A 25,932-nucleotide genomic window follows, 5' to 3' on the forward strand; every position below is an offset into this window, starting at 1 on the left:
ACTGCCTGAGATGAGCCCTGACGGGGAGGAAGTGCTCCACTCGTGTCACGAGATACTGGCAGAGGAAACTGGGCCCCGGAGGGACCTCCGGGATTCACCTTTACCCAGTGCCCAGCTCACCTGGTTCACGGACGGCAGCAGCTACATCCTCGAAGGTAAAAGGGTGGCGGGAGCAGCTGTGGTCAGTAAAGATCAGATAGTATGGGCTAGTAGCTTACCAGAACGGACCTCGGCCCAAAAGGCTGAATTGATAGCTCTAACTCAGGCCCTCAGACTGGCAGAAGGAAAAAGAATCAACATTTACACTGACAGCGGGTATGCTTTTGCCACTGCCCATATTCATGGGGCCATCTACCACCAGAGAGGCCTCCTTACCTCAGCAGGCAAGGAAATTAAGAATAAGCAAGAAATCCTTGCCCTTCTGGAGGCCATACACGCCCCCCAGGAAGTAGCTATTATCCACTGCCCTGGCCACCAAAGAGGGACCTCAGATGTAGCAGAAGGAAACCGGAGGGCGGATACAGAGGCTAAACGAGCGGCTCTAGGACTGAATATTCTAGCTCTAGCTGAGGCCCCAATGAGCCTGCCGGAACTTCCCAAATATTCCCAGGAAGAGGAGGAAGAACTGGTCAAAAGGCCAGAGAAATATATAAGGGACGAGCAAGGAATTTGGAGGACGGTAGAAGGGAAGATAGTAATACCTGAGGAAGCCGCCAGAGCCTATCTTAAGCAGCTACACCGGCTCACACATCTGGGAGCAAAGCACCTCCGCACTACCTGTCAGGCCTCCGGGTACTTCATCAGAGGACTCACTCGTCTCGCGGAAAGGGTGGTCAGCCGGTGCAAAGCGTGCCAACTGGTGAACTCACACCCTTCCCGACTCCCACCTGGGCAGAGACTCAGGGGCGACAGCCCAGGAAGCTACTGGGAAGTGGACTTCACAGAGGTAAAGGTGGCCCGATATGGCTATAAATACCTCCTAGTCTTTGTAGATACCTTTTCAGGCTGGGTAGAGGCCTTCCCCACTAAGAAGGAGACCGCAACCGTGGTGGCCAAGAAGATCTTAGAGGACATCTTCCCCCAGTTTGGAGTACCAAAGGTAATCGGGTCAGACAACGGACCAGCCTTCGTTGCCCAGGTAAGTCAGGGAATGGCCAGGATACTGGGGGCGGATTGGAAATTACATTGTTCGTACAGGCCCCAGAGCTCAGGTCAGGTAGAAAGGATGAATAGAACATTAAAAGAGGCCATGACAAAATTATCCATGGAGACTGGCATGGCAGACTGGACAGTCCTCCTTCCCTTTGCCCTTTTTCGCGTGCGAAACACTCCTGGCCCCCTAGGAATAACTCCGTTCGAGATCTTGTTTGGGGCCCCTCCGCCCCTGGCTGCAGACCCCTGGTCGGTTAAAACTGGTACTCATACCCCCCAATCCCTACTTGCCAGGTTGAAGGCGCTAGAGACTGTCCAGAAGGAAGTGTGGACCCCCTTGGCTGCCCTCTATCAACCAGGGGAGCTTCAGGTGCCACACCAGTTCCAGGTTGGGGACTTTGTCTACGTCCGACGCCACCGCGCTGCCAATCTCGAGCCAAGGTGGAAGGGACCCTACCTAGTACTGCTGACGACTCCAACAGCTGTTAAAGTAGACGGCATCGCCACCTGGATCCACGCTTCGCACGCTAAACGAGCGCCCCCGCAGAACCATGAGTGGACAGTGGAAAGGACTGACAACCCCCTCAAGATCCGTGTTTGCCGTCGTTCTCCTTCTCCTGCTGGGCCTGCCGATAAGTGGTAGTAGCAACCCCCATGCCCCGAAGAGACTAAACTGGCGAGTTATATCCTCCCAAACGCATCAAATAGTTTGGGAGACGACCAAGATAGCACCTCTCTGGACCTGGTGGCCGCAGCTAACCCCTGACATCTGTGCTCTGGCCGCCGGAGTCTGGGAATGGGATCTTCCCGACACCTCAGTAGAAGCCTCTAAAACGGGGTTAGAAATTAGAGAAAACATAAGTAGAAAGAAGGCTGGAGGTTCGGTACATTGCAGTTATTGGGAGGCGCGAGAAATGCTAAGAGGGACTCCTTTCTATGTTTGCCCTAAAGATAGGAGGGGACATAAAGGAAATTGTGGAAGTAGACGGGAATATTTCTGTGCTGAATGGGGATGCGAAACTACTGGAACCGGGAAATGGTTGGGTAATGGCCCCCCCCCGTATGGGACTACATCCAGGTACAAAGAAATGCCACTCAGCAGTCAGGTCACTGGGGATGGACCAACCCATTGAACATCTCTTTCACGCAAGCCGGGAGAAGGTACAAAGGTTGGCGAGCGGGACAAGAGTGGGGGCTCCGGTTGTACAAGGAGCAACATGATGATGGCCTTATTTTTAAATTAAGGTTAGACGTAGAGGAAATAGAGCGCCCAGCCCCCTAGGGCCTAATTCTGTCCTATCCGAACAGCGTGCTCCCGGGGTGAACTCTCCCCCGCAGAAGCACGAGCGCACCACCCCAAAGCCGTCAGAGGTGGGGTCGACGCGCCCCACACCCCCAACACTGAGTACTAGCCAAAGGCTCCTGGGGTTAGTACAAGGGGCCTTCAGTATCCTAAACTCCTCCAGTCCCAATTTAACTGACTCTTGTTGGCTATGCCTGGCCTTGGGACCCCCTTACTATGAGGGAATTGCTTTCTCAGGTGTCACCAACAACACTACCTCCCATACTACTTGCAGCTGGGGGACCCGTGGCAAACTGACCCTGACGGAAGTCTCCGGGCAGGGTACATGCCTGGGAAAGGTCCCGGAAGACCGAAAGCAGCTCTGCAACCAGACCCTAGAGAGTCCTCAGACCACTACTAACTTCTTCTTAACTCCCCCTCCAGGGGGATGGTGGGCCTGTAACACAGGGCTGACTCCCTGTATATCTACTTTGGTCTTCAACAGCTCTCAGGATTATTGTATACTAGTCCAACTGATTCCCAGAGTCTTGTACCACCAGGCTACCTCCTTCGAAGATGAGTTTGACTTACAGCCTCGCCGGTATAGAAGAGAACCGATCTCACTTACTCTGGCAGTATTGTTAGGTTTAGGGGTAGCAGCGGGGGTCGGGACAGGGGCAACAGCCCTCGTCCAAGCTCCTCGCTACACTGAGGAACTACGTATGGCCATAGATGAGGATCTCAAGGCTATAGAACAGTCCATCACCAAACTCGAAGAATCCCTGACTTCTCTATCTGAGGTAGTTTTACAAAATAGGAGGGGACTAGACCTCCTGTTCCTTAAGGACGGGGGACTCTGTGCCGCCTTGAGGGAACAGTGTTGTTTCTATGCAGACCATTCTGGGATTATAAAAGACTCTATGTCCAAACTTAGAGAGAGACTTGAGACCCGGCGGCGAGAACGGGAGGCTAGCCAGGGATGGTTTGAAGGCTGGTATAATCGTTCCCCCTGGCTCACCACCCTGATTTCCACCCTAATGGGGCCCCTAGTAATTCTTTTGATACTCCTGACTTTTGGCCCCTACATCCTTAACAGATTGGTAGCTTTTATCCGGGATAGAATAAGTGCAGCCCAGGTAATGGTACTCCAACAGAGATACCAACCGCTTTCCCAAAGTGAGGGTCTGTAGTCCCAGGATTGGAACTCCCCGAAAAGAAAAGGGGGGAATGAAAGAATGCACTCTCAGAGCAGGCGCCCCGGAGGCTGTTCTGGGAGGCTGTTCTGGGAGGCAGGAATAGTTAAGATAAAGCAGTCACAGCTCTGTTCCCAGAGAAGAGCATGCTGACCTCCCCCTCAGCGCTTATCAGTAAACGTCCTAGCTTCTGGTTTCTGTTAAAGTTCCTGTTTTCACAAAGTTTTCTGTTGAGATAAAACATACCATTCCCGTGAGAAAAAGTCATCATTCTATCTTGCCCCCGACCTGCGTGTGGTTTTTTTGCCTTTAAAAGCCTGTAACCAACCCTGGTTCAGGGCTCCAGTCAGCAGCCTCTTGTTATAAAGAAACTTTCTTTATTCGCCGCGCTTGAATAAAGAAACCTCTTGCTTTTGCATCGAGACTCGAGTTTGGCGTTTGATTTGGGGTCGTAGCTCTGCCAGAGGACCCACCGGGGGTCTTCACGGCCTTACACTTCCTGATTAGCATTAATTAGGTAATTAACCTCTGCTATCCCCTATAAGATTTAAAAAATTTACTCAGTTGAGTTTTGTTCTTTAACGGGAGAAAACAGCCGGAGGCGTGGGAAGGTAAGTTTTGCGTGCCTGTGGCTGGGAATAAGAAAGTACCCGCGCCCCCCGCCCCCCCGCTCCCCCCTACATTGTGGTGGTGATGGGGGAAGAAGAGACTAGTCCTGGAAACTAGTAGCAGGTTCCCCTCATTGAAGGGGGCCCCAGGGAGTAATGAGTGACCTCTTAACTCCTTCCTGTCAGCGGTCAGCTAGATCTCTCTGGTCCCTATTTTGACCCCTAGCTTTGGATCCTATTATTCCCGGGGGCGGGGTGGGGTGGGGTGGAGAGTAAGTCCCCAAGGGCAACCCTGCACACACATTGGGAGAGGAGTGGGAACACAGGCCAAGGCTGATAGAGCTGTGGGGCCCGAATGTGCATGGGAGAGTGGAGGGCACGCGTAGGGTGGGGGTAGTGGCGTGTGTTGGGGTTGAGCCCCCCATGACTTAGAGTCGACAGTGGCGGGCCAGCACTGTGCTGGAACCGAGGAGAAGCCGAGACGTTGGCCCTCCCAGGTTTCCTAGAGAGGCCGCCGAGGCCCAAGGCTGTGACGCGCTTGCGCGACCAGGTGGGTTGTGAGATCAGAACAGGGTGTGCGATGCGGCCGTAGGGCTGACTTTGCGGGCCGCGGGAGACGGTGAGTGACCGGGCGGGGCGCGTCGGGGGCTGCTGTGCCACGGGGTTGCGGGAGGACTGGCGGGGGCGCTTGCCTGACCTGCGGGGGTCGGCGGCGGCTGAGGCCGGGCCTGGAGGCTGCGCCCGGGGCCGGTTGGCTGGTCCCGGATCCCGTGCCCGCATCGCTGAGGGCGGATCTGGGAGCGCTTCGCCGCCCGGGGCGCCCGGAGGAGACAATCTGGAGTCAATGGTTTCCGTGCTTTCTCTCCTCTCCTAATTGTGCAAACAAAGCGTGCTCATTACCGACGACGAGGTGACGCGGGTGAGTGACAGAAAAGTAAAAGTAACTGCAATCTGGCAATGTTCTCGTCTGGAGGCTTCCTGGTATTTAAAATTTTACGCATTATTACACAAACTCATATACATATATTACAAAATGAGATCATACTATTGCTTTTAAAAACTGCGATCAAACAATGCTGTGATGAAATATACATAGCATTTACCAAATGATACATAAACATTTACTATTTTCACCATTTAAAAGTGTATAATCGGTGCCATTAAGTACATTCATACTATTGCTTATTGGAAAAATTGTATCTTCCATTGGGGTAATGCAGTTCATATACTGTTAATTTTGGTGCTAGCATTATGGTACCACTAAAACATGTTTCCAAGTATAATTAAAAGAAAACATTTTGTTTGTTTGTTTTTTCCCCCCATAGTACACAGTGCAGGAGGCTGTAAATAGAAACATTTTATTAGAATTGTTCTCAGAATGAAAGAGTTGTATGTAAAATGCCGTTTGTTAAGCAAGGGGTGCATCTCTAACCTAAGGCGGGGGTTCTGTCCTGACTTGCATAGGCCTAGGAAGTCAAGGTCTCCTTTCCTTCTAAGTTGAAAGGGGTGGCCAGGAAAGAACATCCTATTTCAAACTGTTTGTGATTCAAAAGTGAAGACTCAATATCAGTCGGTTACTTTTCAAGGAGTGTTTTTAGCTGCTTTTGATTAAGGATTTCAGGGAATTTCCATCTGTTAATACGCACAAGTACATCTGTGAGGGACTGACCATGAAGCTGCTCTCTCTTACATGTTATGTTGATGCTAAAGATAACAGACAAATTTTGGTTAAAAAAGTAATTCTTGCCTCTGCCAGGTGGCTGGTGCACCAAACTGGTTGTGGGTTCAGTTCCGGGCCAGGGTACAATCCTAGGTTAGGGGTTCTATCCCCAGTCAGGGGGCTGGTATGGGAGGCAGTTTATTGATGATTCTCTCTCAGGTCATGTCTCTCTCTCTCCTTTACTCTCTCTCTTCCTTCCTCTCTAGAGTGAATAATCATATCCTTGGGTGAGGATATTTTAAAAAAGTAATCCTTCCTGTAAGCTGAAAAGATGGGCATGTTTTGGAGATAAACTTTTATATGTACTTAAAAGGGAACTGGCAAAAGCGTAAGAAATACTAACTGTTCCACCTTTAAGTTTTCTGTGGCTCCTAATATCCAGGAGGTATTAGTGTATAAGCATTCTGTGATGTCAGAGAGTTGCTTGAGAGTAAAAATGCATAAAGTATAGAAACATAACCTACCGTATTTTGCACCCTCCAGTATTTTTATATCAGAAACGATCTGAAAGAGCTTCCTCTTTTTTATTATACAACACTAGAGGCCCGGTGCATGAAATTCATGCACGGGGGAGGGGGGTGTCCCTCAGCCCAGCCTGCACCCTCTCCAATCTGGGACCCCTCCAGGGATGTCCGACTGCCCGTTTAGGCCCGATCCCAACCGGGATCGGGCTTAAACGGGCAGTCGGACATCCCTCTCACAATCCAGGACTGCTGGCTCCCAACTGCTCGCCTGCCTGCCTTCCTGATTGCCCCTAACCGCTTCTGCCTGCCAGCCTGATCACCCCTAACCACTCCCCTGCCAGCCTGTTTACCCTTAACTGCCCTCCCCTGCAGGCCAGGGTCCCCCCCAACTGCCCTCCCCTGCAGGCCTGGTCACCCCTAACTGCCCTCCCCTGCAGGCCTGGTCCCCCTCAACTGCTCTCCCCTGCAGGCCTGGGTCCCTCCCAACTGCCTTTCCCTGCAGGCCTGGTTGCCCCCAACTTCCCTCTGCCCGCTTGGTCACCCCTAACTGCCCTCCCCTGCAGGCTTGATCGCCCCCAACTGCCCTCCCTTGCAGGCCTGGTCCCTCCCAACTGCCCTCCCCTGCTGGCCATCTTGTGGTGGCCATCTTTTGTCCACATGGGGGCAGGATCTTTGGCCACATGGGGGCAGCCATCTTGTGTGTTGGAGTGATAGTCAATCTGCATATTACTTTTATTAGATAGAATAGAGGCCTGGTGCATGGGTGGGGGCCAGCTGGTTTGCCCTGAAGGGTGTCCCAGATCAGGGTGGGGGTTCCCTTGGGGCGTGGGGTGGCCTGGGCGAGGGGCCTGTGGTGGTTTGCAGGCTGGCCACGCCCCCTAGCGACCCAAGTGGAGGCCCTGGTATCTGGGATTTATTTATCTTCTATAATTGAAACTTTGTAGCCTTAAACGGAGGCCTGGGTGGGCCAGGGTGTGGGAAAGCTTGGCTTCCTCCATCGCCACGGGCAACCCTAGCCTCCTGCTCTTTCCAGCGCCATGGCTGCCGCCATTTCTGTTTGGGTTTATGTATCTTCTATCATTGAAACTTTGTAGCCTTGAGTGGAGGCCTAGGCCGGCAAGGGCAGGTGGAAAGCTTGGCTTCCTCCATTGCCAGGGAAACCCATGCCTCCCTCCTGCTCTCTGTGGCCGTAGCCATCTTTGTTGGGTTTATTTGCATATTTTCTCCTGATTGGCTGGTGGGAGTGGCTTGTGGGTGTGGCTTGTGGGTGTAGCGAGTGATGGTTAATTTGGATATTACTCTTTTATTAGATAGGATAGGATAGCACCTGTCGCTGTCTAAGATACCATGTGCTTTATTAATTTCATTGTCTGTCTTCCCATAAGGTCCTCAGAGCAGTGCTTTTTGTCTGCTGTATTCACTGCTGTGACCTTAGTGCTTAATACATAGTAGTTGCTCATTAAATATTTGTTAAATTGAACAAATCCCTGTTGGAGATAAAAAATCACTGTATATTATGTCCCTTGATTGTTAAATTAACCCTAAATATCTAAGATAGAAATAAATCAGAAAAAAATGGTAACAACTCAGACATCTTCAATTTAAAACCTTTTAATTTTGAGTAATTGTAGACTTATAGAGGCTTACAGAACTGTACAGGAGTTCCCTTACTCTCTTTACCCAGGTTGCTTTAAGCTAATATTCTGCATAACCGTAGGACAATCATCAAACTTAAGAAATTTACAGTGGACAATCTGATTCATGAAACTGATGACTTTAATCAGAGTTCATCAGGTTCTGACTATTAACCCTTTGTTTCCCGGGATTTAGTCTAGAATCCCTCATTTATTTAGTAACCATGGCTCCTTATTCTTTTTAAATTTGTGGCAGTTTCTCAGTCTTTCCTTGCTTTTTATGATGTTGACACTTTTGAATATTTCGAAATTGTATTTTAAGAATGACCATCAGTATCGTTTTGTTCCACGTTTTCTCCTGTTTTGAGAATGATATTGATGTGTCTTATTACTGGTGATATTAATCTGATCCTTCTACATTTCTTAACTGAAATTTTTTGTGAGGAAGGTTTGTGCCTTCACCTCCTTTTGTTTATTTGTTCAATTAGTTATATCATTGTGTGATGTCGGAAGTGGAATTTCTTCTTTGGCTTGTAATGCAGTGTTGCTGTTCATTTTGTTGCTTAAGCTGTTCCCACTTTGGCCATGGAGAGCTCTCTCAGGTTGCGTGTTTCCCTTTGAGGTGCCCTGTCCTTTTCTGTGTCTTTGCCTGACTTTCTAGCATTACACCTAGCATCTTGTATCTCCTCTCCTCCAGCCTGGAATCAACCACTTCCCCAAGGACCCAGGTTCTGTTTATTAGAGAACGAACGGTATTTAGATGTCAAATTTTGGGCACTAGGTTTGAGGTTATTTCTTTTCTCTTTTTTAAAAAATATATTTTTATTGATTTCAGAGAGGAAGGGAGAGGGAGATAGAAACATCAATGATGAGAGAGAATCTCCGAGCCCACAACCTGGGCATGTGCCCTTGACTGGAATCGAACCTGGGACCCTTCCGTTCGCAGGCCAACGCTCTATCCATTGAGCCAAACCAGCCAGGGCGAGGTTATTTCTTTTTTAATCCTTGCCCGAAGATATGCTTTCATTTTTTTCCCCTCATTTTTTATAGAGAGAGAGATCCATTGGTTGCCTCCTGCACACACCCCAATCTGGAATGGAACAATGCTCCAACAGAGCCACTTAGCCAGGGCAAGCTTATTTCTTAATTGAGATATTTGTAAGAATATTTTAACATTTTAAATACGTTCCGGGAGGGAAAGCTTTCTTTAGTGGCGATTATTGAGAAACTTGTTTGCTTATTGTCCGAGTAGAGTGTATGGGGTGTTATCCAAGGCGTCCCTTGAGATAAATGTAACCGTGCAGGTGTTCAAACATTAAGTCGTTGCTAGCAAAGAGACTACTCGAAGCAAGCATGACCGAGGGTAGGCATCATCATCTGACCTTATATTAATACAATCCAGACTGCCGGAGGAATTACGCCACACAAATATATGCAGTTGCAAATCACACAGCACCTTATTACTCACACAAATTCCTGGTGCCGTGGGTACAGGCCTAAGGGGATCCCGGAGTGTGGCTTCCTCTGAAGGCAGCTGCGGCGCCGTCTGGTAGCTGGCAGTGTCGGGTCAGGAGACAGAGTTCACGGCTGTACCGCCCGAGATCTCGCGAAGTTTGGTCACGGCTAGATCCGGGGTAGCAGTCGTCTTCTGCCGTCTGGCACGGAGCAGGGGAGCTTCGGATCAAGTCGATCGATGTCCGAGGTTTGGGACCCGTTATTATAGCCAGATTGTTTACCTCACGGCAATCCAGGTACTTATAAATCAGGCACAGGGATTCAAGGTGTTAATCAATTACGTCAATGGTACAGGTGCATATCAGTCAGGGCAAGTGTTAATCAATCAGGGTACAAAACATTTTTCCAAATTACACTTTAAACCAAAGCAAGTTCCGGACTTTCTAGGGTGAGTCATGCTCGTATGTCATGTCTCTCCGACCAGTCCTTATCTATGGAGTGCACTCCTGCTCATGTGCTTTCCACCGCAAATCTTTATCTATAGGGTGCACGGCTGTCTAATTACTTTCCAAACATCATATTAAGTTTCACACAAGTATTTTTCTACATTTCCTATAACACTCTTTAATTATTTTCTATTGCTATAACATTGTAACACTCTCTACTTATTTCCCATCGTTATCACTATTACTATGACACTTATTGTCCATGTATAGAATAAACATATGTACTCTCATATGGGTAAGAAAAACTTGAGAGTAAGAGACTACTTAATCAGGATTTTTAAAGGAAAACAAACAAAATTACATTGCATACGAGTTGAAGGAGCAAAATGACAAAAAGAAGAAAATGTCCCTGAAAAATGGCCCGATGATTGCTTGGGGTTTTCCCTGTACTTTTCAAAGCCATTTATTTTCATTGTGGGAATGGTGTGGGTGAAGGTATAACTCTTGCCGAGAAGGGGCCTGATCCAGCTCAGCTTGCTTCCTAGGCCCTGGGGGCTCACATCTGTGGTAGAATTTTAACAAGTTGGTGAATGGAGCTTTTCTGCTGTCCTCAAAGGCTAGTTGGGACATGAGTCATCCTGTGGCATTAGGATACCTGAATGTCTGTGCTGGTTCAGTTCACTGGCCCCATAGCTTCCTGTGCTCTGGGTCTTTCATTCAGAGTTTGAAAGGCCCACTCCTGGGCCTTTTATCTTTAGTTTTATCCAAGTTCATGGTTGTGGAAGCTGCTTCCCCCTGCCCACCTCCCTCCCGCCCCCGCCCCACTCCCCTTTCTTTGAAGACCTGGAATCCTTTGCCATATTATCAAGCAGTCACCCTCACTTCCCTGTTTGTCAGTTTTCCCACCAGCTCTTTACAAATACTTCACTATCTCTTCGGACATTTCTGCACAGCTCCTTTAGAATATGCCAGCTTGGAGGCTTATTTTTGGTGCTAATTTCACTGTGGGTCTCAATTCCCTGAGTTAGGTCATTACCATGTATATTTCCTACTGGTTGCATTTCTTCAAAATATTTGTCTGGCCTCAAGTTCATTGTCTTTAGCCTCACTGCCAGGGTTCTCTTCACCCTCAGCCTCACTCTTGGTGTTTTCATTCTTCAGTTTTCTTGCTCTCTCCAGTCTGTTCTGCTAGTTTGGCTGGGAAAGCCACTCTCCTCCTCCTTTCTCTGACCTCCAGCATCCTCTGAGCAGTGTTTCTGCTTCCTGTTTGTGCTGCTGGAGCTCAGCAAGGCTGGAGCCTGCCCCCCTGGCTCCTGACGCGCCCTTTCCTCCCTGCCTTCCTTTGCTGTGGCGTCTTCAGGTCTCCTTTTCTTTTTCTTTTTCTTTTCTTTTTTATTTAATAAATCTTTATTGTTCAGATTACTACAATTGTTCCTCTTTTTTCCCCCAATAGCTCCCCTCCACCCGGTTCCCATCCCACCCTCTGCCCTCACCTCCCCCGAACTGTCCTCATCCATAGGTGTCCGCTTTTTGTCTTCAGGTCTCCTTTTCTAGGCCTTCAGTTATTAATGTTTTTCTCTTGTTTTCTCCAAATACTTCTTACCCTGTCCCATCCCTCTTTTTCCAAAGCAAGGCTTCATTTTATCTCCGCTGAAACTTTAGCAGCCTCTACAGCACGCATGACCCTTGACGTAGTTCTTTACCTGAATCCTGCCCTGGAGCAGGGCTGGAATTTCTTCTAGTAGCTGGATGATGGCATGCTTTCTGGGTGAGTGTTTTTCCTGTCTCAGTTACAGTAATTTCTTGTGGATCTAGCAGTGTTACAGTGGAAATTTGGTCAGCTGGGAAGAGACAAACGGCACACACTTGGAGGATCAGAAAAGTCTGCTGTATTCCATGTCAGTGCTGGCCCAGTGGAGTCACCTCCAGAGGCTGAGCACTGCCTTCAGGTTCTGCCCGTTTTTTATACATACTCAGCTCCCGGGTAATTTGGGGACTTCCCATACCTGTTGCGGATTGGGCGGTTGGCTGGTTCAAGAAGCAAGCTAGATCACAGAAGCCAAGGCATGGTTATGGTGGTGCAAGCAGGAAGAGGGTTTATCTGCTAGATTTGCCTTCTCAGCAGCACTTGCTGAGTCCAGGAGATGGTGAACAGGTATCTATAATAATAAAGGATAATATGCTAATTAGACCGGGCGTCTTCTGGACGTCATTCCAGACATCCTTCCTGATGAAGCCAGGGCCGGAGGGAAGCCAGCCCGGGTCCTGGGTGCCTGCGGGTGGCCCAAGGGAAGACAGCCAGGGTCCCAGGTGCTTGCGGGTGGCCAGAGGAGGGAAGCAGCCTGGATCCCGGGTGCCCAAAGGCGGCCAGAGGAGGGAAGCAGCCCAGGTCCTGGGTGCTGGAGGGACCCAGGCTGCCGGAGGGAAGCTGGTGCTGGCAGCCGGGGGAAAGAAGGCCTACTCTTGCACGAATTTTCGTGCATCAGGCCTCTTAGTTATTTTATAATGAATGTAGGAGAGGAAGGCTTTTGTTTTAGTATCATGGGTGAAAGTAGTGGTTTCTTTCTTTCTGTTAGGGAAAAAATGGGGGGGGGGGCACGGAAAACAACAGTAATTTTCATAATTCACAGAAGTTAGCCTGGAAGAGAAGGCTGCGTCCTTGCCACGGGCTGCTGTGGGTAGTGGTTTCTTTAAATTTGCTAACTGTGGTAAGGGATGGAGGGTGCCACAGTTTCAGGGGAGACGACCATCACCTGAGACTTGGTGCACCTTGCTCCTGGTGCCAAGGCCTGCTGCCCACCACTAACTTCTTTGTAGATTTTTGTTTTAACTCCTTTCTTAACAAATTTCATGTGTATTGAGGTAGCATTGGTTTATAACACTGTTTCAGGTGTGCAGCATTATAAAATGACAGCTGTATGTAGTGCATCATGCTCACCACCGAAATCTAGTTTCTGTCTGTCACCAAGGATTGACGGGCCTTTCTTGTTCCCCCTCCTCCTCTCTGGTGACCGCCAGTCTGTTATCTGCCTAAGCTTGTTGGTTCTTTTGCTTGTTGGGTTTGGGGGCAGCATGTTGCTTTTTTTTTTCTCTGCCTCACTTCCTGGTTTTTGTCTTACATTGTTCTCTTTGTTCAGCCAGCCTTCTCTGATATGGTTGCTGACTGAGTGGCTAAAACAGAGCTAAGGTCACCTGGATTTTTTTCTCTTTTTCCAATCGCCTGAGCACAGCCACTGTTTGCACACAAGTTCCCTTCAAGAACGCGCTACCCCTTTTCCCCGGGGCCTTCTCTTCAGTCCGGGAAGGTATTACTTGGTTGCTTTGTTTTTCAAGCAGAATTATTATTGATTATAATTATCGATCACTACTCATTATAAGAGTAATGCCTAACAACTCAGGAGAAAAACGAACAGGAGGGAAGAGCCCTCTCATCCCACCTGCCTGAGGAGATAATGGCTGAGGACTCTTTGGTTCGGAGGCTTAGGAACTTCTTTGCAAACTGCTTTAGTTTTATTCATCTCGTGACTAAATGAGATCATAACTATAATTTCTAAAACTTGACTTTTAACTTAATTTGTATTTTAGGAAATTGGGAAATGACAAAACTCTAAAGAAAATGATGATATCTATAATAATAAAAGTGTAATATGCTAATTAGACCAGATGTCCTTCCAGACGACCTTCCGGATGAAGCTGGGGCTGTGAGGGAAGCCCAGGGGTGCCAGAGAGAAGCTGGTGCTGGCAGCCGGGTCGGGGCCTGGGGGCGGGATGGGGGGAAGGAAGGCTAACTTTTGCGCGGATTTCATGCATCGGGCCTCTAGTAAAAATACAAAATACAAAGAAAAGTAACACACAGGGGTAACTACGTCTAACATTTTGGTGTATTTGCACTTATCATTTTCTTTGTGTATTTCAACAAAAAAAAAGTAACAAGAGATCTAGTACATAAATTTCGTGTTAAAAAAATCAAATTACTACAAATAAAGTAAAATTTCCTTTAACTACTATTCCCAATCTCCACCCCACAATCAGGGTTTTTGTGAATCCTTCCAGGCCATTTTAAATTCCTTTGAGAACTAATGCATACTTTTACACATATACACACTTATATGTGATTTTCGTTTTTTTTTCTGCCATTATATCTAGGATGTTCTTTTTAACTTAGCATATGTTTTTGTTACTGTTGGGAGGGGCAGTCAGGTGCAGCTTCTCTCTTTTTCTATTTTATTTTTTTAAAAATATATTTTATTGATTTTCTACAGATAGGAAGGGAGAGGCATAGAGAGCTAGAAACATCCATGAGACAGAAACATCGATCAGCCACCTCTTGCACACCCCCCACTGGGGTACATGCCCTTGACTGGAATCGAACCTGGGACCCCCCAGTCCGCAGGCCAACGCTCTATCTACTGAGCCAAACTGACCAGGGCATCTTTTTCTTTTTTTAAATATATTTTTATTGGTGTCATAGAGGGAGAGGGATAGAGAGATAGAAACATCAATGATGAGAATCATCGATCGGCTGCCTCCTGCACTCTCCCCACTGGGGATCGAGCCCACAACCCAGGCATGTACCCTTGGCCGGAATTGAACCTGGGGCCCTTCAGTCCGCATGCCAACGCTCTATCCACTAAACCAAACCGGCTAGGGCTGCAGCTTCCCTCCTGGCCCAATTCAGTTTGGCTCAGTGGATAGAGCTTCGACCTGTGGTCCAAACGGTTCCAGGTTCGATTCTAGTCAAGGGCACGTACCTTGGTTGCAGGCTCCTCTCCAGCCCAGGGCCCTGATCTGGGCATGTGCAGGAGGCAACCAATCAATGTGTTTCTCTCACATTGATGTTTCTGTCTTTCCCTCTTCCACTCTCTCTAAAAGATCAATAGAAAAATATCCTCTGGTGAGGATTAACTAATTAAAATAAAATAAACAATAGAATAAAATAAATAAAATAAAATAAATAGTAATAAAAATATATCACTTCTTTAAAAAAAAAAAAAAAAAGAGTGAGTGACCTGGAGCAGGGAACATTTCCTTGCAAAGAGATGAAGAGCCCCACGGCCTTGCTGGGCTCATGCCTTGTGAGGACTGTCTTTCCCTGTTCAGTGCTTCCGGTAACCCCTGTGTCACTGGCCCTGAGGCCCACCCCTGCTTTCCGTGTTTCAGACCCCAGCTGCAAGTGTGCTGCTGGTGTCCACACGGCCCGCACACATTGGCTGTGAAGGGGATCCACTCACAGGGGATCATATGCGACCAGTGGACTTAAGTCTCGTGTGTGCTCGCTCTCTTTCTTGCTGTAAGTAAACACTTACCCCTCGTGCCTGGTGTTTGTTTTCTGTTCTCAACCACTTAGTATCATTGTCTGGTCTCCTATGGGTGACACTTGCCTGCTTTTTAACCTTGGACGCACAGCCTGACCATCTAGGAAAGAGAAAACAATTATGTTGATGTTTAAGGGTCTTGTAGGATCTTTTTAACTGTTGTAGAATGAATTGGGTGAAGAATTGATATTGTTTTTCTTTAAATATTTGGTAGACTTCAGCAGTGATGCCTTCTGGGCCTTGGCTTTTCTGTGTGGGGAGTTTTTGACTACCAGTTCAGTCTCTTCACTTCTTATAGATCTAGTCAAAATTTCTGTTTCTTTTTGAGTCAATTTTATAAGTTTGTGTTTTATACTAGTTTGTCAATTTCATCTAAAATATTTGTTTGCAAAAATACCATTTTAAAGTCTTTTTATTTTTGTTAAGTCAGTAATATGTTTCCTCTTTCATTTCTGATTTAAGTAATTTGAGTCTTCTCTTTTTATTTGTCACGCTAGCTTATGCTTTATCAATTTTGTTGATCTTTTCAATGAACCAACTTTTTTTTTTTTTAAATATATATTTTATTGATTTTTTACAGAGAGGAAGGGAGAGGGACAGAGAGTTAGAAACATCGATGAGAGAGAAACATCAATGAGAGAGAAACATCGATCAGCTGCCTCTTGCACACCCCCCACTGGGGATGTGCCCGCAACCAAAGGTACATGCCCTTGACTGGAATCGAACCTGGGACCCTTCAGTCCACAGGCAGACGCTCTATCCACTGAGCCAAACCAGTCAGGGCCCAACTTTTTTTTTAAAATATATTTTATTGATTTTTTACAGAAAGGAAGGGAGAGGGACAGAGAGTTAGAAACATTGATGAGAGAGAAACATCAATCAGCTGCCTCCCACACACCCCCCACTGGGGATGCGCCCGCAACCAGGGTACATGCCCTTGACTGGAATCGAGCCCAGGACCCTTCAGTCCGCAGGCCGATGCTCTATCCACTGAGCCAAACCGGCCAGGGCTCAATGAACCAACTTTTAATTTGATTGATTTTTCTCTTTTCCTAATCTTTGTTTTATTAATTTCCGCTCTATTCTTGGATTATTTCGTTTCTTCTGCTTGCTTTAGGTTTAGTTTGTTCTTTTTCCAGTGTCTTAAGGTGGAAAATTAGGTTATTGAGTTGAGATCTTTCTTAATGTGTGTATCCTATCTAATAAAAGAGCAATATGCAAATGAACCAACACTTCGCTACACCCACAAGCCACGCCCACTAGCCAATCAGGAGCAAATATGCAAATAAACCCAACCAATATGGCTATAGCCGCAGAGAGCAGGAGGGAGGCTTGGGTTTCCCTGGCAATGGAGGAAGCCAAGCTTTCCACCTGCCCTTGCCTGCCTAGGCCTCCACTCAAGGCTACAAAGTTTCAATGATAGAAGATACATAAATCCAAACAGAAATGGCGGCAGCCACGGAGCTAGAAAGAGCAGGAGGCTAGGGTTGCCCCCGGAGATGGAAGAAGCTAAGCTTTCCACACACCCTGGCCGGCTCAGGCCTCGCTTAAGGCTACAAAGTTTCAATTATAGAAGATACATAAATCCAAAAAAAAATGGCTGCCGCCACGGAGCAAGCAGAAGGCTTGACTCTGCTCCAGGCTACAAAGTTTCAATTGTAGAAGATAAATAAACCCCAGATACCAGGGCCTCTGCTCGGGTGGCCAGGGGCGTGGCTGGCCTGCAAACCACCACAGGCCCCTCGCCCAGGCCGCCTCATGCCCCAAGGGAACCCCCACCCTGATCCGGGACACCCTTCAGGGGCAAACCAGCTGGCCTCCACCCATGCACCAGGCCTCTCTCCTATCTAATAAAAGAGTAATATGCAGACTGACCATCACTCCAACACACAAGATGGCTGCCCCCATGTGGTCAAAGATCCTGCCCCCATGTGGACACAAGATGGCCACCACAAGATGGCCAGCAGGGGAGGGCAGTTGGGAGGGACCAGGCCTGCAAGGGAGGGCAGTTGTGGGCGATCAGGCCAGCAGGGGAGGGAAGTTGGGGGCGACCAGGCCTGCAGGGAAAGGCAGTTGGGAGGGACCCAGGTCTGCAGGGGAGGGAAGCTAGGGGTGACCAAGCAGGCAGAGGAGAGAAGTTGGGGGGGACCCAGGCCTGCAGGGGAGAGCAGTTGGGGTGACCAGGCCTGCAGGGGAGGGCTGTTAGGGGCAAACAGGCTGGCAGGGGAGCAGTTAGGCATCAATCAGGCTGGCAGGGGAGTGGTTAGGGGTGATCAGGCTGGCAGGCAGAAGCAGTTAGAGACAATCAGGAAGGCAGGCAGGCGAGCAGTTGGGAGCCAGTAGTCCTGGATTGTGAGAGGGATCCCAGATTGGAGAGGGTGCAGGCTGGGCTGAGGGACACCCCCCTCCCCCGTGCATGAATTTCGTGCACCGGGCCTCTAGTATATGATAAGGCCCTGTACATATTTTACCGTATTCTGGGATATTTTCTCAATTTACCCCAAAGTGTGACAATCTAGCTGTACTTGACACTTGCAGGCACCACTGCGCAGATGCTCACATGCCCTCTTCTCACATCCAAGATGATCCGAACAAACAGGATCAAGCTCCGCCATCCTTCTCACATTCCTCCTGGACACTAATACTAGTTATTTCAGTCTCTTGCCAGTGACGTCTGATGTCCCAGCAAATGGCATTGTCTACTACGGTGCTGAAAAGATACTCCCAACGTCCCAGCAGCAGCACGGCTAACATAGGCTTGGTTTGCACTCTGCTGTGGACACCTAAGCAGGAGTGATGCCTCCAGGCAGGTGGTATGCTGTCCATCCAGCACAGGCCCAGGCTTCAAGGGAGCGAGAACGCCTTCAGCTGGTGAAGAAGGAAGAAGAGGATGAAGGCTACACTGCAGTGCAGGCTCCTAGGCCCCAGACACTCAACCTTCCCGGCCAGGAGCTGTTCCGCCAGCTCTTCAGACAGCTTCGCTACCACGAGTCTTCTGGGCCCCTTGAGACTCTGAGCCGGCTCCGGGAGCTCTGCCGCTGGTGGCTGAGGCCCGATGTTCTCTCCAAGGCCCAGATCCTGGAGCTGCTGGTGCTGGAGCAGTTCCTGAGCATCCTGCCCAGTGAGCTCCGGACCTGGGTGCAGCTGCACCACCCTGAGAGTGGCGGGAAGGCTGCGGCCCTGCTGGAAGAGCTGCAGAGAGACCTCAATGGGGCGCCATGGACGGTGAGTTGAGCAAGTGTGCAGTGCCCAGTGAACTCTGCCTGCCAGTGAGCCAGCTTGTTTGGGGGTAGGGCTGGCCTCTGAACCTTCAGCCTTGAGGAATGCAGGGGAAGTCTTCCCTTCTCATTTCCGTGGCACGTGAGCAGCTGAGAACTATACCCTAAGCCAGTGGTCGGCAAACTCATTAGTCAACAGAGCCCAATATCAACAGTACGACGATTGAAATTTCTTTTGAGAGCCAAATTTTTTATACTTAAACTTCTTCTAACGCCACTTCTTCAAAATAGACTCACTCAGGCTGTGGTATTTTGTGGAAGAGCCACACTCAAGGGGCCAAAGAGTTGCATGTGGCTCGCGAGCCGCAGTTTGCCAACCACGGCCCTAAGCCAAGGACCTTATAGCAGGCAGCCCTTCCCGCCTTCCCAGAGGACGATCAGCTGCAGGAAGAGTATCCATAAAACAGTAACTTATTTTTGGACACAGTGACTTAGTATACAGAGTCCATCTCCACCTACTGTCTAACTGGTCTTGATGCTGACCTGTTAAGTGGGGGTGATGTCTCTTGCTTGTAAGGAAAGGAGTAGAGTCTGGACTTGTGGCCTCTGAGAACATGTTAAGACTAGAAGAGCAGCCTGCATGTGCCATGCTGTTCTTTGCGCAATAAGCCTTTGAGGGTTGGTTCTGTGCAGGGAGGAGGCATCCCACAACCTCAGTGTTCTTGCCCACATTGTTGTTCCTTTCAGAGCTCCAGTTTATTGAAAAGGAAATGCAAAACTGATCTAACAGTGAGAAATTGCTCGGTATGTATTTTTTAAAAAATATATTTTATTGATTTTTACAGAGAGGAAGGGAGAGGGAAAGAGAGTTAGAAACATCGATGAGAGGGAAACATCGATCAGCTGCCTCTTGCACTCCCCCTACTGGGGATGTGCCTGCAACCAAGGTACATGCCCTTGACCGGAATCAAACCTGGGACCATTCAGTCTGCAGGCCGATGCTCTGTCCACTGAGCCAAACCGGTTAGGGCCCCTTTTTATATCTTTATTGTTGAGAGTACTGCAGCTATCCCCCCCCCTTAATTCCCCCCAACCTGCTGCTTTCTGGCTCCACCTTCACCCCCTGGCCCACATAGAGCCCAGGGAGGCTGAGGGGTGAGGGGCCCTCCCTGGGCTTCTCCTCCTCTCCCTCGGCCTGTAGGTAGTAAGGGCCCAGCTCACCCTTCTCTGGCCTCTGAGATTGGCCGAGTGGCTTCCTCTCTGAGTGGCTTTCTAATTCCCACGGGGATCCTCTCCCCTTTTCTTCTTGCCAGGACCCAGCCCCTGCGCAGAGCCCAGATGTACAATGGATGGGTACAGGAGCCCTGCGAGCTGCACAGAAATGGCCCTCGGCTTCACCTCCCAGGAGCGGCTCTGCTCTGGGGGACCACCTGGAGGCTCCCTATGAAATAGGCGTGTGTGACTTCCTGGCTGGGCAATCCGGTACTCACTGCCTGGCACTAAGACCCCACCTAGCCTGAAGCCACACTTCCCACATTTCCTGTAGTGTCGTCTTTTCACCATCTGTCCTCTCATGACATTCCCTTTCGGTCCTGGCCCTTAGCTCTGTGTCTTTTCTCTTTTTCTCTCTTTTTTCTTCTTTGTTTTATTGTTGTTGTTTTGTTTGTTTCTTATTCATTAGCTCTGTGTCTTTTCTACCTCTCCTGTGATCCCTGTTAGCCCGGCTCCTCCTCCCATTGTATGCCCTGCCCTCACTTCTCATTCCCTGGCCTCCTGCAAACACTGGGGAAGGTGAAATGGGTTACAACAGTCCATGCCTGCTCGTGGGGGGAAGGGCGGGCTGCCCTGTCTCATGGCTCTTTCTCCTTCAGATCCTCCTGCTGCCCAGGTGCCTGCCCTTCCCCAGGAAGAGGGCTGTCCAGGAGATCAGGCGACAGCCCAGCCTCAGGTGAGCCACAGGACCGGCTGTCCTTCGTGACGTCCCAGTGTTGATGCCTGACAGAGTAGCTGCGGCTCCCCCTTGTCCTGCGTCTCTGTCCAGTGACTGCACATCCAGAGACCCACGTCCCAGAGACCAGACTCTCCCCCTCGAGCCCAGGGCTCTTCTGCTGGGTGATGGTCTTCTCTTTCACCCTGACCAGTCCATCCTGTTCTCACTCAGCGCCAGCCCGTCCCCCTGCCTCGCCCTCAAAGCCGGGCTCTGCGGCCTGGCTCTGAGGTACAATTTTGTTTCTTAGGAGGCTCTGACTTTCAAGGACGTGGAGGTGACCTTCTCCCAGGATGAGTGGGGATGGCTGAGCCCTGCTCAGAGGAACCTCTACAGGGATGTGATGCTGGAGAACTATGGGAACTTGGCTTCTCTGGGTAAGGCATTGCTGTCCCCATGCTCGGCCCACCTTTACTGCTGCCTTCTTCATTTTCATTATGGTGCATTCGAAGGGGCCTGACCTGGGTGTACATTCCAGCTCTGTAACTGCTAACCAAGTCACTGAATCTGTCATCCAGTCTTTCCTCTGGAAAAACAGGATAAGAATGCCTGGTATGCTGGGTTATTGTAAAGATTAAAGATATGTGACAAGTTCCTAATCCATGTAGGCATCTGAAATATGTTAGCTGATTTAACTGATCGAATTGACCTGTGGTTCCCACCTCCAGAGAATCCTAGTGATCCTTTTGGCTGTGATTTCTCTCAGCCTCTCTTGTCTCTGCTCAGGGCTGCTAGAGATGGCTGTCTGGGTCTCCTACCTTAGCTTCCTCCACCTGCCTCTCTGGCCTCTCCCTCCTCCCTCCCACAACACCAGGCCTGCGAGGGTCCTTGAGACCAGTTCTGTGTGACTCATCTACCTTCCATCTCGTCTCCTCCCCTTCTCCTCTGCAGTGGGGCCACTCACCAAACCTGCTCTGATCTCTTGGTTGGAGGCAAGGGAGCCGTGGGGCCTGAATGTCCAGAGAGCCCAGCCTAAGGCGAAGCCAGGTGCTGCCCCGGCAGGTGAGTTCCAGAGAACCTACCAGATCCTGCTTCTCCAGCATCTGTCCTCTTTCTTAGGATCTTTCACACCAGTCAGTCATGGGGAACTTACTCCATTGTTTGCTAGAAGGAAAATCCTTGGTACTGTTGCTAAGGGGTGCCGGGCCCTGGGCTTCTTCCCTCCAGACTGGCCTATTAGACATTCATTTCTGGCCGTGCCCCTTTCCCAGAAGCCCTTTCAGTATCCAGTACCCAGGGCTCTTCTGCTGGGTGATGGTCTTCTCTTTCGCCCTGACCAGAGGGTTATTGCCCACCGGAGGGTTTCACCATTCCCTCTCGTTTCCGTTCATTGACGCTGCACTCCCGTTGAATCCCAGTGCCTGCCCCTTCCTGCTCTGAGGAGCCCTCGTTCCACTCCTGCTCCTCCTCTCTGCTCCGTCCTCCCCTGTGGTAGGCTTGCTCTCCAGACCTTTTAGCCGGCTCTCCTCTGAGCCCCACCCTCGGCTCTGTCCTGTGCTGCGGGTCCTCTCCTCTCTCTTGCCATTAGCACCTGCCTCTCAACCCTTCCCTTTTTAACTGGATGTGAGTTCTGCACATGTCTAGCTCCTGTGCGCATCTTGCTTCTCCTCCCTTCCCTGCCATCGGGGATGCCCTTCCACTTGGCCTTGCTGTGACTGTTTTGTAGACGTATTGGCAGTCAGGCACCAGCCACACCACCCGAGTCTGTGGCACCTTTTTGTCGCTTTGTGCTTTTCCAAGTATGGGAGAAGAGTGCATTCTCTTGTGCTTTATTTTGTGTCAGGAGGGGAGCTCCAGATTAAATCAAGCAAGCTCATCTTAAATTCCAAACCTTTGGAAGAAGCTCAGGCCCTAGCTGTGTCATCAGGATGTCGTGTGATGAGTGTTTCTGAGGAAACAGGGCCCAGAGAACCTGTGGAACAGAAGAGCCCGTTACAGGAGGGAAGTGGAAATCCCACACCAGTGAGTGCTAAGAAAAGAGAGGCCGGTCTCAGTCGCAGGACAGGGAAGGAATCAGAAGACTCAGGAGGCGGCAATAGTGTCGGTCTCAGACATGTTGTTTATTTCCGAGTTCCCCGAAGGAAAAAGAAGCATGGCTGTGGCCGACACTTCAGAGGGAGCTCATACCACTATGACTACAAGGAGTACGGGAAAGGCCTCAGGCTCATGATCAGCGGGTTTAACCTACATCAGAGAATTCACGCTGGACTGAAAGCCCCCTCGAAGGATGCGCACGGGAAAGACTTCAGCCTCAGCTCGCATCACCAGCGGAATCTTCACATGGTGGGGACTTTCTATAAGTGCGCTGAGTGTGGGAGGAACTTCAGTCGTAGCTCCTACCTCGAATACCATCAGAGACTTCACACTCAGGAGAGGCCGTTTAAATGCCGAGTGTGTGGGAGAGCCTTCAGGTGGAGCTCAAACCGTGCACGACACGAGAGAATTCACACTGGACTGAAACCTTATAAATGCAATTTATGTGGCAAAGCTTTCCAACGCCTGTATGCCTACCACCTGCACCAGGAGTCCCATGCCAATAAGCTATATCGAAAAATTAAGCGGTGTCAGGAAGCGCTCGCCTGTGGACCCTGGTTGGATCATCATTTGCAAGACCGAAGCGGGGAGAAGCTCTTTGACTGCAGCCAGTGCAGGAAATCCTTCCACTGTAAATCGTATATCCTCCAACATCAAAGGATCCACACCCAGGAGAAGCCCTATAAATGTACCAAATGCAGGAAAACCTTTCGGTGGAGGTCCAACTTCTCTCGGCACCAAAGAATGCACCAGGAAGAAAAGTTCTATGACGCAGACAGGTGTAGCGAAGACTCGAGGGAGGCCCCCGGCTGCAGTCAGCCCCAGAGTGACCCCCCCGCGGAGGAAGCTTTCCTGTGCCAGCAGTGTGGGAAGACTTTCTCCGGGAAGAAAGCTCTCCTGAACCATCAGAGAACCCACACAGGCGAGGAACTGTACGGATGCGGTGAAGGTGTGAAGGAGTTCACGCACAGGTCGAAATTGATGGTGCGTAGGAAGCAGCGTGCCCTGAACAGAAGCCCTGAGGACCCGCCCTCTCGCAGCCAGGACAGAGTGCTCCAGGTTCCTCAGAGCAGCCAGGCCACCGAGAAGCCCTTTACATGCAGCCAGTGTGGGAAAGGCTTCCAGAACCACTCCTTCCTCCTCATCCATCAGCGGGTTCACACCAGAGAGAAGCCGTATCAGTGCAGGGATTGTGGGAAAGCTTTCCGGTGGAGTTCCAACCTCTCGCGACACCAGAGGAGCCACTCGTTGGGAAAACAGTTCATGTACCACGAGAGTGGGGACATTTCAGATGCGCAGTCCCAAATCCTCGAGGGCGAGAAGAAAGCTTTCTGGTGCCAAGAATGTGGGAAGAGCTTTACGCGTAAAAGAAGCCTTTTAGATCATAAGGGGATCCACAGTGGAGAGAAGCGCTACAAATGTAACCAGTGTGAGAAGTCTTATGATCGAAAGTACCGCCTTGTGAATCACCAGAGAACCCACACGAAAGAGAAGCCTTTCAAATGTCAGTGGTGTGGGAAAGACTTCATCGCAAAGCACACCCTCTGCATCCATCAGAGAAAACACACCCGCGTGGCGCTGTCGGAAAGCGGCCTGGCCGGGTCGTCTTCCTCTCAGGACAGAGGGGTGAGTGTGCAGGAATTAAAACGGAGTGGGGAGAAGCCCATGGAGGGCGGTGAGCAGGGCTCCAGGCCCAGCGGACCTCAGGACTTACCCGTGGCGAAAAAGTGTCACAAATGTAGCATCTGTGGCAAAGCGTTCAGCAAGACCTCGCAGCTCATCAGCCACAGGAGATTCCACACTCGCGAGAGGCCCTTCAAGTGCACGAAGTGTGGGAAGACCTTCCGGTGGGCTTCCAATTTGGCTCGGCATATGAAAGGGCACCTTGGTGATTAGCGTGGGGCCTGACGGAGGGAAGAGATGGTTCCTGGAGGACCTTAAAGGGAGGTGCTGCGGGACAGTGTTCCCAGAAGGCCCAGCCCTTTTTATTTTGGAAGCTGGTCGCAGAGAATCCCGAGGATTAAGAAACTCAGATGCCCTTCGTTTTACCTGCTGGGAAATGAGATGCTCTTCGGGGACCTTCCGGAGACTCAGGCCCTCAGGAGTGGCCTTTGTGCCATGGAGCTCCCCAGCCATGTTTTTTTCCCATAACTAAAGGGAGACGCAGGCCAGTGCCCTTCTGGTTTGGCGAGGTGGGCTGTGGCTGCTGGGAAGGGGCCCGCTGAATCTGAGGTTTTCCTCCGAGTTTGATCTGTTCTGGTCCCTATTCTGTTTGACCTTTTAAGCAACAGCAGCTGCAGGAACTCCTCCGAGTTGCCCCATATGCCTCCTGGGGAGCTCTGGCTGCGGCTTCAGCCTTCACAGCTGGCTTGGATCTCTGCTGTGGGCGCCAAGTGGAGGAGAGCAGGTGCCGGGTCCCTCATTGGAGCATGGAGCACTCCCGTGCCGTGGCTGTCCCCGTCCCATCTCCACCCCCATCCCCATCCCCATCCCCATCCCCATCCCCATCCCCATCCCCATCCCCATCCCCATCCCCATCCCCAGGTATGCAGCTCCATCTGTTAAACAAATGTGCTGAGCTCCTCCCACATGCCAGACACTGTTGGGTATGCCAGAAACAGCAGTGATCCAAACAGTGCCGTCTTGGATCTTTACAGATAAACATACCAGATCCATAAACACCTGGGTTGGTGTGTGTGTGGTGGGCAACATGCATCGGAGAAGAGTCAGAAGGCATGCCGGGTTGGGAGGTGGGTTGTGGTTTTAAACAGGCTGGTCATGAAGGGCCTCAGCTGAGAAGGTGAAATTTGAGCAAAGACCTAAAGGAGTCAGGAGTGGGCCCTATCGGTCTCTAGAGCCACGCACAGGAGGTGGGCTCTTGTGTCTCAGGGAGTGACAGGAGTGGAGTGAGCCAGAGGAAGAGGTGGTGGGCAAGCTGCATCAGGGGCCTCACGGCCTGGACGATTTAAAAACAAACATATATATAGATTGATTTTAGAGAGAGAAGAAGGGAGAGGGAGAGAGAGAAACATCGATGAGAGAAAAACATCATCGGCTGCCTCCTGCATGCCCCCCACCGGGGATCAAGCTGCAACCTAGGCGTGTGCCCTGACAGGGAATCAGTGACCTCTTGGTGCATGGGACAGCGCTCAACCGCTGAGCCACACCTGCTGAGTGCTTTTGGATGATTTGAGTTTAGAAGTGATGTGGTCTGAATGTGAATTACATTTTACAAGAGTTAACCACAGACCCAAGGCCTCAGTAAAATGTGGGAGCTGAAAATGTTATCCTTGCTGCCTGTTTCTGTGAGTGGACACCCCCCTCCCTACCTGCCCCCATTCTATAAGACCAGCAGCTCTCAGCCCGTGTAAGCCCGTGCTTGCAGCTCTGACCTCTGCACGCTGCCGTGTGTTGTCTCTCTTCA

General features: G+C 50.0%; 1 protein-coding gene across 2 annotated transcripts; it reads left to right on the top strand.

Moving 5' to 3' along the window:
• The first annotated feature begins 4,792 nt into the window (after positions 1–4,792).
• ZNF445 (zinc finger protein 445) lies at positions 4,793–25,475 on the top strand. 2 transcript variants are annotated; one of them, XM_080675276.1, is made up of 8 exons: positions 4,793–4,854; positions 17,927–18,494; positions 19,235–19,291; positions 19,801–19,969; positions 20,359–20,435; positions 20,725–20,851; positions 21,366–21,476; positions 22,258–24,541. In XM_080675276.1, exons 2-8 carry the CDS (start codon positions 18,066–18,068, stop codon positions 24,402–24,404), a joined length of 3,117 nt encoding a protein of 1,038 aa, XP_080531402.1. In that variant the 5' UTR covers positions 4,793–4,854; positions 17,927–18,065; the 3' UTR covers positions 24,405–24,541. The 2 variants fall into 2 exon arrangements, with proteins under 2 accessions (XP_080531402.1, XP_080531403.1); XM_080675277.1 differs by lacking the exon at positions 19,235–19,291 and having other exon boundaries at positions 22,258–25,475.
• The last annotated feature ends 457 nt before the right edge of the window (positions 25,476–25,932 follow it).

This window comes from Plecotus auritus (genome assembly GCF_963455305.1).
Source record: "Plecotus auritus genome assembly, chromosome: 6".
Lineage (NCBI taxonomy): Eukaryota > Metazoa > Chordata > Mammalia > Chiroptera > Vespertilionidae > Plecotus > Plecotus auritus.

Bases quoted from the DNA above. Each gene is read 5' to 3' on its own strand.
- ZNF445 (XM_080675276.1), top strand. From the start codon at position 18,066: ATGCCTCCAGGCAGGTGGTATGCTGTCCATCCAGCACAGGCCCAGGCT. The intron at 18,495-19,234 runs GTGAGTTGAGCA...TGTTCCTTTCAG, and splicing joins TCAATGGGGCGCCATGGACG to AGCTCCAGTTTATTGAAAAG. The intron at 20,852-21,365 runs GTAAGGCATTGC...TCTCCTCTGCAG, and splicing joins TGGGAACTTGGCTTCTCTGG to TGGGGCCACTCACCAAACCT.